General features: G+C 42.6%; 1 protein-coding gene across 4 annotated transcripts in view; it reads right to left on the minus strand.

The window, feature by feature from the left end:
• Positions 1-666: 666 nt before the first annotated feature.
• mylk5 (myosin, light chain kinase 5) overlaps positions 667-15,529 on the minus strand; it is a 61,825-nt gene continuing 46,962 nt past the window's right edge. For all 4 annotated transcript variants that reach the window (XM_088623174.1, XM_088623176.1, XM_088623175.1 and 1 more), the window contains 10 exons: positions 14,977-15,291; positions 14,401-14,509; positions 11,470-11,673; positions 10,765-10,982; positions 7,171-7,294; positions 5,463-5,615; positions 4,415-4,544; positions 3,278-3,374; positions 2,766-2,906; positions 667-2,113 (listed from right to left, as the gene is read on the minus strand). In XM_088623174.1, coding sequence (XP_088479300.1) covers positions 1,911-2,113; positions 2,766-2,906; positions 3,278-3,374; positions 4,415-4,544; positions 5,463-5,615; positions 7,171-7,294; positions 10,765-10,982; positions 11,470-11,673; positions 14,401-14,509; positions 14,977-15,291 — 1,694 coding nt within the window. In that variant the 3' untranslated portion in view covers positions 667-1,910. The remainder of the gene's footprint in view (positions 2,114-2,765; positions 2,907-3,277; positions 3,375-4,414; positions 4,545-5,462; positions 5,616-7,170; positions 7,295-10,764; positions 10,983-11,469; positions 11,674-14,400; positions 14,510-14,976; positions 15,292-15,529) is intronic.

Genomic DNA, 15,529 nt, shown 5'->3' on the forward strand with positions numbered 1-15,529 from the left:
GGGTTTGAATAAAGCCATCTTCCTCCTGAACAGTGGTGCCCTCACCGAGGTAGCCCGCAAATCCAATGGTAAAATCTCAAAGGTGTCTCTGAGATATCTAGTGGCATTCCTCACTCTTCGCTCCGCAGGGCTGCATGGGCCCCATGGGCTCCTGCCTTGGGTGGTGAAACGGTACCATGTGGGCATCAGCCTGGCACAGCTCCCAGAACGCCGCCGGGAAGGAAACCGATTTCAGCTGCGGCCTGTAATGGCCGGCATATCCGCCGCTCTGCGTCCTCAGTTCACTCACTGAGCCCCACGTGATGCTCCCCCCCAAAGCCACCGGGGATGCCAGTAGGCGCAGGCAGTCCTGGTCTGTCCTGGCTCCCTCAGCTGAAATGGGGCACATGGTTCTCCCTCCAGGTACGGCTGTGCTTCCAGCCACCTTAAAACACGTAGGGTGAGGATGCACCAGCAATGACAATGCCCAGGCAGATCAAGGGACTCGAACATTAAAACCCAAACTGACTGAAGTCAAAGTCATTAGAAAAGATAAATCTTGGAACCGGAAGGTACAGTTAAGTAAGGTGGACTAGCAGAGGGTCGACATGATGTTACCAGTGTAATAAGACCTGAGTTTGGGTTACTGCTAGAACACCCTAGAACAAGAAAGAGATTGCGAAACCATCACCTTAAACCAGGGGCTTTATATACAGGACAGCAATAAATCCACTAGTAGTCTTGGTATAAGGGAAGGGCTTGACACATCACCACCCCTAACCAGGTACTGAAAAGGATGTGGGGGGGTTTGTATTAAGTTTTTGTTTCGATTTTAAATGCTATCCATTAACCAGTGGAAATAAGGAATACATTTTGTGAGATTAACAGGTGTACTGGAGAATACATAAGTTAGCAAGGTAAAGGAATTCATGATTCCATAGCATTTTAAAATTTGGCTGAGAATGCATTTTGTAAATAGGACCCAATTGTTACAAATTTCATTTCAGAATATTTTTATTGGACATCTAAATATTCTGAACAATTACCACCAGTGTAAAATATTCCATCAGCTAAGGATGCATAATACATTTGTTTTGCTATTTGTAAACAAAGCTTAAAGGTACAATATCATACAACCGTTCAGGGTCAAGCAGTATCCGAGTGGGATGTTACATTTAAATGCACAATAAGAAATCTTTTCATGCAGTATTGCCAAGACCACACTTTGGAAAGGGTTCCTGGTCTTTGGGAAACCTCCATATTCTGTCAGCCATGTTTCTTTATGAAATTTCATTCAATAAAACACAACAAACTTTTTAAAATGCCATTGTCTTTAAATAACTCTTTGGTTTGTGTCTTAAGAATTGTGGCCATGTGCTATGTATATATTGGTATTACTGGTTACTAAAAATGCATTGCAGCGAAGCTTTGAGTACAGCTTTAGTTAAAGTGTCCATGTTTTGAGAGGGAGGTGATGGCTGTGGGGTAGAGGGTATTGAGCTCAGTATTAAGCCAGATTTCCCTTAATATAACCATGAGTAAGCACCCACAGGGAACAGAAAAGTCAAAGTCTTTGTTTTTTACGTTCTTGTGAAAGAGGTCAAAAGTAAATGACCACGTACACTCCCCAAGCCAAAAAAAACGTAGAACAGGAGAGACGTTCAGGAAAACACTGCGGGATGAATCTCTACCTTTAACTAGCAAGAGACGTTATCTGAACATTAACCATGGAAAGAAAGTCAAGAAAGTACCAGGGCGCAGTATTTCAAGAGCTGTAGAGTGGGCTACAACAGCAGTATAGTGCTTGGAGCCTCACTGCTTACTTCTAAAATATGGTCAAGTGGGTGCTTGTTCACTGCCCTCTGGCCCCTCTTGAAGTGTCCTTCCCTTCAACAGCCTGGACTCTCTCCCATCTACCTCCTGAAGCCCCTCTAGGAGATGGTCAGTGTTGCTGAAGACTGTGCTGTCCCCAGGCTGTTAGTAGCTTTGCAGGAATAAACCCCCGAGTCCTCTGGCTGGACATTAGATATGATAAGGGAGCACTGTCCGTTCTCCGTGTAATTAATCTGGACACGTGATGTTTCTTTAATTGGATCCTCGCCATGATGCCACAACACTTCTGGGTCAGGATACCCTATGAGGAAGGTGGAAATGCGTTAGAGAGTAGCCAACAGGGCAGAAGATCCTCAGCTCCAGTTCAGCCAAAAAGAGCCTGCCATGGGCCTCACTTGGCAAAACTGTTTCAACGTCTGAATAAAAGTGTCAGGTTCTGCCTACACAGTATGTCACTCTTGTAAAACACTGCATTCACAGTCTTTATTTTGAATGGTTTATAAGATGTTTCAGTCTCTGCAACCTAAATCAAAGACGCCGCAAAAACAGACTTCAGTCGAAACATTTTCTACTGCTTTCCACACGTGGAATTCAGAATTTACATCTCTTGCAAAATGTTTTATCTCAAGGCAGGAGGGAATCCCATAGCTTTAATACAGAGCAGTATTTTCTTCCACTTTCATAAGACAAAGCATCACAGTTTAGCAAGTCCCAATTAGTTTGCACAATTTTTCTTACTAACTAAAGAACCGCTTAAACAATTAGGCTGAGAGTTATTCCTTATTAGAGATGGCAAATTCTACTACGACCTATTTAGTTTAAAAAAAGTCAAATTGTGGGAAATGGCAGAAGCTCAGCACATTCTAACCAATGGTTGCAGCTCAGTTAGCTCTGGGCTGTGCAGCTTTGAAGCCATGATGGATGGGTGTGGACAAGGCAGACAGCAGTACTACCTATGATATTGCAGCTCAGATGGGCTGTCGAACCCCGAGGCTCAGCGACATCCCTCAGTGGAGTGGCAAACTGGGGCTCACAGCGCAAGTTCTCTTTCAAGGACAGCAGGGCCAGCTCCTCCTCTGGGCTCAGGGCCACTTCTGGAAGAGCAGGGGAACACGGTAAAATTAATTTCACTTCTAACAATGACAAGGGGGGACTGAAATGTTTTGCAGCAAGACAAATCATTCAATAATTCTTAAAACATATTCTGAATTTACTTATGTCAAACTGCTACCAAACAAAACCAGTATGTAGAAACTGTAGGCTTCATTCATAGTGTTATCTTCATTCAAGGGGCTGAAAATTAATTCTAAATTGAGCTTTTTGAAGAAGCTTATTATTTGGATGGAGCTTGAAACAGCAAACAAAAATAGTTTAGGAATCAATTGGCTTCCCCCTAATAATATAAGAATATGACCATGTGTGCGTGAAGGTGAAAACGGAAAGTTTCTGCAAAGCCTGTCCTTACTTTCTCGGTCAGCAGGACTGCTGGGGGACTCAGGGCTGTCTGCCTTGCTGGAGAGATGCGTCATCCTCTTCAGGGCCAACAGAGCCTTTCCTGTTTTCTGAGAGACCAGAAGAGATGCGTGAGACAGGCTTCCTCACCCAGCATTTAAGAGTTACAGTACATGAGCCTGTTACACTCACTAGGATTTAACTCTCCAACAGGGTGTGGGGGGGTAGCCTTTTGGGAAGTATGCCTGAGAGACAGCAATCAAACGGCCGCACATCACTGACGCACAGTTACAACCATATCACAGGTGCCACAGGTGCAGAATCCAGACCTATAGATCTTCCGCAACGATGGCAATTCATCTTTGTAACTCAATAGATGGTGCCTTAGAAGACCACTGACTGTGGGAAAGATGACCCAGAAAACACTAAAAAGGTGACATAGCGGAAACCTCCCCAGGATTGCTATATTCCCCTAAACTGAGAGGGCATGTGATTGGCACACACCCTACTCAGGCAGTGCAATGCAAATTGTGCTGTACTGCTTGGGGATTCCTGGTCATACTCTTGTGATATGGCACAGGCTCAAACCCGTAACATCAGGGCTGTAAAAAGTCATGCGCCATCACTTAGACATGATAAGATTTCAATTAAGTGGCAGAGCTCAGCTTGAAATTAAAACTAAAAAAAGCAACAGTGAACAAAAAACTTTGTAAGCCACCAGCCACAAAAAACATATTCCAAGAGAAAACAAACCCATTCAGAAAATGAATGGAACCTAAAGATGGAACTGAACTACAAACAAATGGTTTCAATGAAAAATACTCAGCAAATAGGAACAAATCTTTTAAGTGATCACAAATTAATTGAACAATACTTTTTCTATATCAGACACAGGTTTGGTCTGAACAGCTGACCACTTTCCCAGAGTCATATAAAGAATCTGTGCACTAGAAACATGTATTAACAGGTGACGAAGTAAATTCAGGATATTAAAAAAATAAGTCAAATACAAGAAATAGTGGAAATACAGGACATTCAAGGTAACAAAGACGATCTCTGTTGAGTGTGTCTAAGCACTGCCCTCTGAGTCACAGACTGAGAGGGGCCAGTGAGAAATCCTTCCCACCACCCGCACCACCAGATACAGTACCTTCCACTTCTGCTTGGCCAGGAACTTCTTCATCTTCTCCTTGGAGAGGCTCTTGGTGGAGCGGGGGTCTACTGAAGTGAACGCGGCCATCCAAGGGTGGGCCAGAGCCTGTTCACAGGACACCCGGCGCCTGTGGGAAGGGAGGGTGTAGGCCAGAGGCTGTAAGGATCTCCCTTTCTGGGAACTTCAAAGAGAGCTTCAGTGCTAGGATAAGGTTTCAGCGATATTTTCTGCCATTTCGCATTCGGATTGGTCACCCTACTTATAATCATAGGATCGGTTCTTAAATCAATTGAAAATGACCCCTTTTGCATGTCACGGTTATCTTCGTCCAGTCTGAGAACAATTCTTTTCCTCTCCATCAGAGGAGCCTGCATGGCTTTTCATTACATGGTGCTTTTCTCCACCATCTGCCTTTAAAACTAATTAACAGTTTTTTATCCATATATCCTCTAATATAGTAATGTCTTCTACTTCCACGAGTACTTCAAATATTAGAATACCCGTTTAACTTCTAGTCTATTGACATTCATCAATGGAATCCTTGGGATACACAGCTGTATACAGAGTTTTCATTGGAATTTCAGGTCAAACCAAAATAGTGAAGGATTTTAATGACTTTTTAATGGTTGAATTAGAATTGAATTCTTCCTCAGCAGCACAGTAACTCCTGGCCTCAGGAACCACAGGATAATTTAGGGAAACTGCTGTTTTGTATATTAGTCAATTGGAAACAAAGAAACCTACCAATACTTTCAGAACTACTTGAATCAATGACCATCTTCCTTTGACTATAAAACCATTAAGCAATAGGTTTTAAATTTGCAAGTGATGGTTGGGTCTCAGTATCGATTTTGATCAGATAATTTTGGGATGCTCATCTATCCCCATCATCGTGAGCATTTACAAAGCTCTTGATAATACTGAACTGGATCTGGAAAAGAATGTGCAGGACATTTCAGGAGCTACATCAACGTTTCTCCTTTCTGTAATAGGAAAAAGGATGCTGAGCTGGTGTGGTAAGGAGCAGAAGTGCTTGTGGGCTGACCTCATGTCTTTCTTGAGAAGCCTGCTGATGAAATCTTTGGCCAGGTCTGTGATTTCATCAAAACTCTCCTCATCAAACTCCCACGCTGCTGCCGTCACCAGGGCCAGTGTTTCTGCATCAGTGTTCCCCTGGAATGGAGACTCACCACTCAGTCTGTGCAGAGGGAGGAGAGAGGGGAAAGAGAAAAAGCGTTAAGTATAGTACATTCACTCTTTACATGCTCCAAACGTGCTCTTTACATGCTCTCAGGGCATATCTCTGCCTGTCAACTGCATGAGCTCCAGGTAAAACCAAGAGCTAAATATAGAATCTGTGCAGACAGTCTGGAAAAAAGAATGAAAGCCAGACCACTATCACTAACTTCAGTACACAGTTGAGCCACCAGATACAGGCCACAGCCCCCAGCAATGGAACTGGGGACTGGACTAGAAAAGTGCACTTACAGAGAATGGCCAGAAGATGGGAGCCTAGGAAAGCAGGCCAGACTTGTCCATCTTTAATGTCTGCACTACACAGTCTGCACACCTATTTGGAGCTGATAACTGAATTATTAAATTGCTCAGTCTAGCCTCATCGCAGCAATCTGGTGATGAGGCTGACTGGAAAGGACTAATTATAAATCTAGTGATTTATATGAAAAAGTTCACAGCCGAAATCGGCCTTTGGATTGGTGTGTAAATATCAATCTATCTTTTAATACTGCTATTATGCTCCAGTTTATAATAATATGTAATGATTTTAGGTGAGTAATTTACACATGCCTTCCAATGCCGATGGGCAAAGTTGTGGAAGACCACACCTACTCAAGTTAGCAGAAGCTGCATTTCAGACATCTACCTGGCCTCCAGTACTGTGTAATAGTGTTCAGATTCACAAATGAGAATGCACTTAGTATCCAGTCTATCTAGCAACAATTAATAAAGATAAAAAATCAGGGCTCTAGCATCATTGCTCTGTGCAAGTAATAGCTCTGATAAGTCTCCTTGCATTGGTAGGTTTTTAAACTGGGAAACCAAGTCCACCACACACTCTCACACAGCTCCTCCACACCTTCTTGTGCAAGAAGCACTTGCATCAGCCACATTCCAAAAAAGCTGCTGCCCATTCATAAATGTTTCTCCAACAGCTGTGAGTGACATTGTCTGATGGTAGAGACCTTGCAATGAACTGCTTACATGAGCGCCTTGAAAGTGAGTCTAGCAAGCCTCCCACTTAAATCAGTCTTTTCAGGATGGTGAAGAGTGAAAAGAAAAAGCAATAGCTAAGTCACAGTTAGAGAACTACAGGATTATGTAATGTTCCGATGTTTTAAAAACTGACATTAAAGCAGAGGTTCCCAGTCCTGGTCCTTGTAGCTCACACACCTGATGGTTTTCATGCCAGCTAAGCTTAACTACCCAACCAAAGCTTTAGATAAGCTAACAAGTTGCCTTATTGGAATATTTGCAGGTTTGTTTGCTTATAAATTTTGGCGTTTATTGTCTAATTAAATGAAATAGTTTAAATGAAAGGCAACCTCATTGAAAAAATATTTCAGCACTGACGGTCAAACAGTTCAAAGAAATTCTATTAAGTGGAATAAAGGTTCAATTGAGTAACAGCTTGATAAACAGGTGTGTGGGCCGCCAGCACCCCGATTAGGAACCAGCCAAGCTATCACATTGCAGGAGCAAGAATACGTTGCAGAGCTAAGGCCTGCAAGACCTACAGGATGTAGCAGATGACCCCGATGCTCCACATGTCTGTTGCAAGAGCCACTGGCTCAAAGCTGATCACCTCCGGAGCCACGAACTCTGGCGTGCCATGCATCACCTTTAATGGAGTTTTAGGATCTGAAAGAAGGAAAAGACATTTCAAGTGAAGGCAACTGAAGAGCTGCAGAGTGCAGTGGCGTTCCTACTGTACCATCTCAGGTCATCTTTCTTTTTTACCGCTTCTGCTTTCTGAAAAACCAAATACAAAATACTGCATTCCTAATCTCTCTCCACCCTTGTAGAAAAAGCACTGCAACAAGGGGGTCATAATTAACAAGATACCATGGTGCCCTTGTATCACTCACAAAAAGAGTACCTTCCACATCATTAACACAAATGCACTACTTGCAGGGGGAAAGTCAAGTGCACAGAAAACTGGTTGCATTCTCACTCCAGTATCAGCAAGAGATCAGCAACTGGAGAGGTGTTGTCCTTTATCTCCAGCCAGTCTTTTCTGTTTACATTCCTAAACCACATCAAGGTCACATGACACTGAGGCGCTGAGACACCATGAAGTAAAAGTCAGGACAAGACAAACAGCAAAGGTCACCTGAGGCACAAAATTCCCAATACAACAGCAGGTGGTCTGGAACCCTTTGCTCTTCTGTGGCTACAGGAAGATCAGGACAGCCTGAGAGCCTGAAGGAATCGGACCAGGCAGAGGAGAAGGTTGAGGGAGGCCCCCATTCAAGTCAAGAATATTGAAGAGAGGATGGAATGAAAAGGGCCAACTATTATGGTCAGCACCTCAAAGTGTCAGAAATGTTTTTCCACAGTCAATTCTTTCAATTAACCAGCCCTCTTTATCAATATCGGCGAGCGTAAAATGAATTCCAGTCATGTAAACTATTGATTTTTGCAGTCAAAACTACAGACCAGATATCAGCAACTAGGTTTACAATGTTGTGTCCTACAAGATTAAAATGAAATCCAAGTAAGGTATTAGGATAATTGATTATTTGACAAAGGAAACCTACTGTACATAGAACAGATGGTATTTGCAGGTAGATCCAGTCTGCTCACTTTTTGATGGGCAGAAAAAACATCATCCACTTATTTGGAGTGGAGTGCAATTTTTCCATTATTACTAAAAGGAAATATATATTCCAGCACACATATAAATTGCATCACTTGACCACCCTAGCTGGGATGTCTCATTCAGCAGGTATCCTTTCTGTAAATAACTTCAAACCGGATCAACTCTCTGTGATGGTCTTAATAACTGAACACCTCCACCCCAACAAGAGAAAATCTATTTTATCTTCCTTAGCAACCAAAGGAAACCTTTATTTTATTAAAACCATAGTTCACTAACTTGAGAATAGATGAAGGAGAGTAATGCTGATACAGTAATGTTATTCCTGTGAGAAGATTATAGTGACAAGATGATAAAAAACAGCCTTGTGTCAATTTCTGGCTGTGAAAAAGTGGCTCAACGAGACGCATAGCCAGATTTAATTTTAATGGTTGGATCACCAGTCAGCAAGCTCCACCTTGAACAGGTAATTGGATGGATGTTTCCTTTAAAGGATACAACATACAGCACACCCTTATACAAACAACTTGCCTGTCAAGATCACAAGAAAAAAAACCGAGTGCTGGACACAGAACATCTGAAACAATGACACCTTTATGAAAATCATCTGACGCCCACATTAAGGCTTCCAGAATTCTTAAAAACTCACAAAGAGGGAATCAGAAACAGCATGACTGTTGCACAACAAAGTTGTTTGCTTGAACTACAGAAGAGGAGTTTTGGAAATAAAAAAGGATTCTGTAATGTGTTGGCAAGAAATAGTTATCAAACAGCACTGTCTTTGCCATATAAATGAGCTAAGCATGTCAGATGCTTCAAATTTAGTTACAGGCTTCAGTCAGTAGCTTTTTTTTAGTAAATTGTACGTTATTTACAATCGAACTCTAAGAAACTAGGATGATTATCATAAAACACTGCCAAGTTGCTTAAAGTTGGTCGTGTTTTTTCAGGATGTCGGATTGCCAAAGAGCTGTCAGGACAGCGTGTGAATATCCTGCTCTCCACAGACACTTTGCGCAGGGTCAAGAAATTCTAAATGGTGGATTAAGCCAAATATCGAGATCCTCCTTGGATCTTGCAACAAGGCGTGACCCTGTCAAGAAAAAGCCAAGTGACCAACTGAAAAGCCCATGAAACTGGGAACTGAAAGAATGTCCAGATTAAGAGGCTTTGAAGTGGGGCCTTTCGTAGGAATTTACTGTACATTACAGTAAACCAGAAGCATGAGGGATTCATGCGGATGAGTCTACCCAGGTTCTTCCAAAGTCGTGCAACAATTCACAAAATGGGCTGTGGGAAATGAGATGGTCACATATTTCAGCTACAGCTCGAATGACAGAGCAGTTGAAGGAGCTAATAAAACAACCTGAAGCATTCCGTTTGATGCTTAAGGGCAATGAGTATTGAATTCCCATGGTGTACATATGAAGAACGACTGGAACAGTTCGGAAATGGGTTTGGACTTTAAGAACTTACAGGGTGGATTTTAGGACTACACTGATGAGGGAGTTCACATGACACTAAATGAACTGGCTTAATGACAGGTGCCAAATTTCTATCAGTACTCACATTTGTTAGCTTAGAGAACAGAGGTCATTCGGAACTGTGCAAGTAGTGGTCTCTTTACATAATCAAAGTGTAGTCCTAACTAACCTGAATCAAAAACTGTGAAAAACAACTTTTGCAAAACCCAAACATTGCAACGCATAGTAAGCATTACATCTCAGATTGTTTCAAATTAGTGTAAGGGAGAGCACATACTGTAGCTTTGCATTCTCTGAATTGATTTATTGTTGACTTACTGCCTAAACATGACTGCAACAGAACTGTAAATTAACAAAACAGTCCAGAACTTTGTCAAGTGGATTCTTGGGTGGCATCCCTCCTGCCCTCTCCTCTGAAGGCCTCACTTAAATGAGTCTTGTTTAAATCTTGACAGTTCACTCTATATTTTTAACATCGAAACCAAACAGCCTTTCCCTTTCTTTGGTTGAAAGCCATGGAATTAACAGGATTTGGGCCTGTTATTGCCTGCAGGGATCCTAATCCTGTTAAATCTTTAAAGGGTTTTGCAACTCATTTACATAATTGAACGTGAATAATATCTTGACGCAACATTGCTGAAACTACCCATGTTATGGTGGGTTATTGTAAACTAAGATACTCTGTGATGAACACAAAATCTGCATTAGAATGCTCTCTACCAGACCTCTCCCTTATAAGAGTGTTATGTATGAGGTTCATCATTATGTTTAAGCACAAACTAATAGAGTGGATCTGTTTGATTTCAACATTATCATATGCAGCTGCCTTTTTACCTAATCAGACCAAGCTTACTCTCAGTGGAATTCTAAGGTCAAAAGGTAGCCAATGGAGTGACTGAACAAACAGATTAAGAAATAATAAACTCTGCTGGCCGCATTTTGCATTGGACATTGTTTGAAATCGGAGAGCTCAGCAATGAAGCTGTGGCCCTATCTTCCCACAATCCCAGGGCTGTGCCACCACTTACCCAGCTTGTCAGCAAGACCGAAGTCGATGATCTTGACGAGGGTGCCGGTGATGTTGACGCACACAATGTTCTCTGGCTTGAGGTCCAGGTGCACGATGTTCTGCCGGTGCATGTACTGGATCCCCTCCAGGATCTGCTTCATGTAGCGCACACTGGTGGGCTCAGTGTGCTCAAAGTTATCATCCACGATGTGCTCAAAGAGCTCCCCTCCAGCAATGCTGCAGAGACAGGCATCACGACCACTCATGGTCAGAACCAGAGCCTGTTCCAGAGACACTGGCAGCCTCCAACATTACATGAGACTGCTCATCAGACACCACCCAGACCGAATAATGGAAAATTATGAGACTCCAAGATGAATGTAATCTATTTTTGTAGATATTCAAGAATTGGTAGTTCTCATGACTAATTTAACAAAAAGGTTGAAGTAATTCAAGATTAAAATGTAATAAAAGCCAAAAAGAAATGCACTGGGGCCCTTTTGTAACAGTCACTGCTGAAGAGGACAAGGAATGTCAGGGAATTTAGCAGTCATAATCTAGCATAAAACATTTATACAGATCCAGCATTGACACAGGTTTTCCGTATGGCGGACATTTAAAGTTTCAAAGAGGATCGTTACACCAAAATGAACACTCAATCCATTCACTTGGCTGTCAAGAGCAAGCATACCTCCCACCCACACTGTTCACCCTCGGTACTCACTACTCCATCACCATGACGATTTCGCTGCGGCTCTCGAAGGCAGCCAGGCACCGGACCAGCTTGGGGTGGTGGAGACAGTTCATCAACTCGATCTCCCTCCGGGCGGCTGCTTTCTCCTTGGAGGTGCGTGCCTTGTAGAACTTTGCAGCACACACTTGGTTCGTCTCCTTGTGCATCATCTTGAACACCTGGCCAAATTTTCCCCTGCAAAAGACACAGTCAGTAACTCACCTCCTCCTACAGTACTTTTACAACTCAGTTCCTGGTCTCCCCCCCCCCCCCCCCCACCAGTATCAGTATTTGATAGTCAAAGGATTTGCTTCCTTTAATACATCTCAAACAGACGGTTTGGCCTAGTTTTACAAACTATGTGCCACTATGTCAGATGGAGATAATATGGAGCTACCGACTAAGTGCGCTAAGCATGTCAGAAGCTTCTAATTTACTGACAATAGTGTGTGTTTGCCTTGCAGTTTAAATAAATTGTAAATTACTTGCACTTTATACTTGCTCTATACCTAATGAAGGTCCCTCAAGTGTTCTCGAGATTTACTGTATGCCTTATTCACTTATCCTGATGCACACAGATGATATCCAGCATAAATTAGCATTTGTTGTGAAACAAGAAAAACAGTAACAGAACAGGTACAAAAAAGGACTTCTTCCTTGAGTTTAAAATACCATATTTATAGTGAAACGAGAACATTCCTTTGCAGCAAAACCCCCACTGTTACTCTGCTGGAGCGTGAAGAGGAGATATTTTGTCTTCCTTGTCTGTCAAGTCCTCCCACTCACTAAAGGTCAGGGTGGAAAGTCTGTAACCAGTAGACGTTTGACTCAAGTGCAAGTGACAAACTGCTGCGACATTTACATACTCACTTCATAGAGCAGCAGGGCCCATATGTGTGGTTGTATCATATAAAAATAATAGGGATCATGTGACTTTCTTTTATATGGTTGTCAACGGGAATTGCAGGGCAATGTAGAGGAGCTGCTAAATGAAGGCTGGTGGGAAATATAACAGCTTTTATAGAGATAACACTCTCCCACTAATCAGAAACCTCTCATTGTGAAAGTCTTATTAAAGACTAATGCCTTTTACATAAAATCCAAATTTCACCATATCAGCATCCCAGTCAAAAGTCTCCACATAAAAGTCAATCTTAATAAGCCAATAAATAGTAAATTATCCAAATTACTGAACTATATCGGAAACGCCGCTCGTCATCACTGTTGACTCCACCATGTTCCAACAGGTGCAGAAAAGACATTCTAGCTAAAGCAGTTGTATTAGACCAGTGGAAAACTTGACTGAGTTTATGCATTACACCACATCCCCACAGCATCAACAAGATCAGCAGGCCACAGCCTGTAATCAACCCAACACCGGCTAGACGTCACGCCGTCAACAGCATAAAATTGCTGCCAGATGTTGAGAAATAAACCCATGCTTTAATCTCTTTCAGAATCTATAATTGCTTTGTCCTCTGGGCTGCAACAATAAAATTGGGCATTTCAACTTGGTATTATTTATAAAAATAACAGCCTGTTTTTAGATGGGTTGCCAAATCTACATCTCCCATTTCAGTTACATTACACCAGATTTAGTTGACTTTATGTTCCTGGTTTTAATATGGAATGCTTACAAATTTCCTCTCTCTTACATTCAGGTTCATGATCGATGTCACGCTATTTTTTATTTTTTACTACTGCTTTTTACTATTTTATTTTTCGGTGGCGCTGTGGCTCATATTGTAGGTTGCTGGTCAGCAGTTGGTGAGAGACCAGGTTCAAGCCCTTGGACTACAGAGCATTTGCCAGCAGCTGTATCACCCTGCAGCTTACAACTGGCAGCCCACTGAAGCTCAGCAGGTGAGTCTGGCAAGTACCTGGAAGGGAAAACTAAGGTTGGTACTGGAAGAGGTGTTAGTGGGACCAGCAAGGGGGAGCTCACCCTGCTTTCTGTGTGGGTTTTAATGTCCCTTCATAATCCTTCAGTCGAGACATAAAAGTAACACCTTGGCTCTCTGTAGTCATTAAAAATCCCAGGGTGTTTCTCAAAAAGAGTAGGGGTCTTAAAATGGTGTCCTGGCCAAAGTTCACTCTGAACTTTACAAATCATGGCCTCTTAATAATCCCCAATTATTATGGCTTCATCACGCTAATATCCTCCCCAGTGATAGCTGATTTGTGGGGAGCGAACTGGCACACTATGGCTACCATTATATCATCCAGGTGGGGCTGCACATTGGTGGTGGTGAAGGGGAGTCCCCACTAGCTGCAAAGCGCTTCAAGTGGAGTATCCAGGAAAACGTTATATACAATTTTAAGGGTTATTTATTATATTTACGCTGAGCTGAAATACTGTAAACCTAGACTGTGGACTACAGGTGACTTTTCTATATACGGCTGAGGAATATCTTGCCTCTGTGTCCATTATTTTGATGTGTAACTGCTTTTGCAGCTTGGCTTAAAGAACCTCTTTAATTTGACTCTTAATCAGGATTATCTTCTGCATGCACATGCCAGTTTTCATTTATGAAATCCTTTACTTTTAAACATTATACTGCACATTTTAGTGCTATCCAGCTAGTCCAGAAATAAATCTGCTTTATAAAGGAAAATGTCAAAGGGCTAGTTTAAAAAACACATGCAGTTTCTCTTTTTACAATACACTCTAGGTTTCATTTGTTGCCATAAAGAGTTCTAACAGTTATAGAGCCCTCAGTTCTCTTTGCACTTTAAAAACAGTTTGCTTCACAACTCAGATAAACATAGGAACATACCAAGTTAAGAAATAGAAACATTCAGGTATCTTATGTTTATAACCCTGGAGAGTTAACCAATTGAGCCTAAAACATTTTCATTAATGGCTTAGCTTCTCCAGGCCTTGTAAAGAAACAGGCAAGTTCAGTGCAAGGTGACACTCACACTCCCAGCTTCTCCAGCTTGTTGTACTGGTCTGTGACATTCTGGGTGGCGTTGATAGTGACATGTACGTAGGACTGGGGGTCCTCCTCCTCTTGCAGCTCCCCTAAAACTGAGACAATGAGGTCACTGTTAATAGTCTGCAGGATTGTCAGTTTTCTCTTCTGAACAGTTTCTGCAGACATTAACTAAACCACCAATATGTTTTCATACCTTGCCTTGAAAGGGCAAACTTTTTAATTAATCTTGTGCTTGACTATTTGGAGGCATCTTAGATTAAATGGATTTGAAAACGAACCCGATTCTGTTAATATAAATCTTTCGCAGCATCAATGTTAAGGAGAACAAGCTTACTGAAACCAAACTGAAAAGAGGAACCAAATTCATAACATTTTCTTCGAGGCACCCACCATACTCATACTGTAAACATAAGAGAGACATCCCACAGAGATTCAACCCAGACCTTACTAGGACACAAACATCTAAATCCACCAACATACAAATCACTTGCTTGACTCCATCACACTCAGAAAAACAGGGCTAATCACTCAATCCCAGGCCCGCTACAACATCAGCTACCTTCCTCGCTGTCCATTTTCACCGTGTCGGACTCCTGGGAAGGCTGGCTGATTCCCACGGCGTTGATGGCCCTCACCCGGAAGCGATACTCCTGCAGAGTCTGCAGTCCCGACCGCACCCTGTAGGAGGTGCTCTTGCAGCGGTCCGTCACCTCAGTCCAGCCCCCACACTTCCCAGGGCCCACCTGCTTCACCTCCACCACGTAGCCCGTGACTGCACTGCCCCCGTCGTAGCAGGGCCCCGACCAGGAGAGGACCAGGGAGGTCAGGCAGAGCTGGGAGATGAAAGGCCTGCCCGCCGGGGGCTGGGGTCGATCTGGAACAGAACCAGTGACAGGGCAAATAGATCCCCAGTGGAAACAGTACAGTCATGAATGTGGGATGTGGGTCTGATGCTCGTCTGGGCTGTGTGATTTGGGTTATGCGAGGTGACAGAGGGTCAGTTCCTCTCAAGTTTGTTTCTAGCTGCATATGCCACACTTAGTTCAAGCAGGTAGCTGCGTCAGCATGCATACTGTAGGCTGCAAGGGAACAAGTAAAGGTTTATTCCATGG

This window comes from Lepisosteus platostomus, chromosome 28 (genome assembly GCF_059453375.1).
Source record: "Lepisosteus platostomus isolate fLepPlt1 chromosome 28, fLepPlt1.hap1, whole genome shotgun sequence".
Taxonomy (NCBI): Eukaryota; Metazoa; Chordata; class Actinopteri; order Semionotiformes; family Lepisosteidae; genus Lepisosteus; species Lepisosteus platostomus.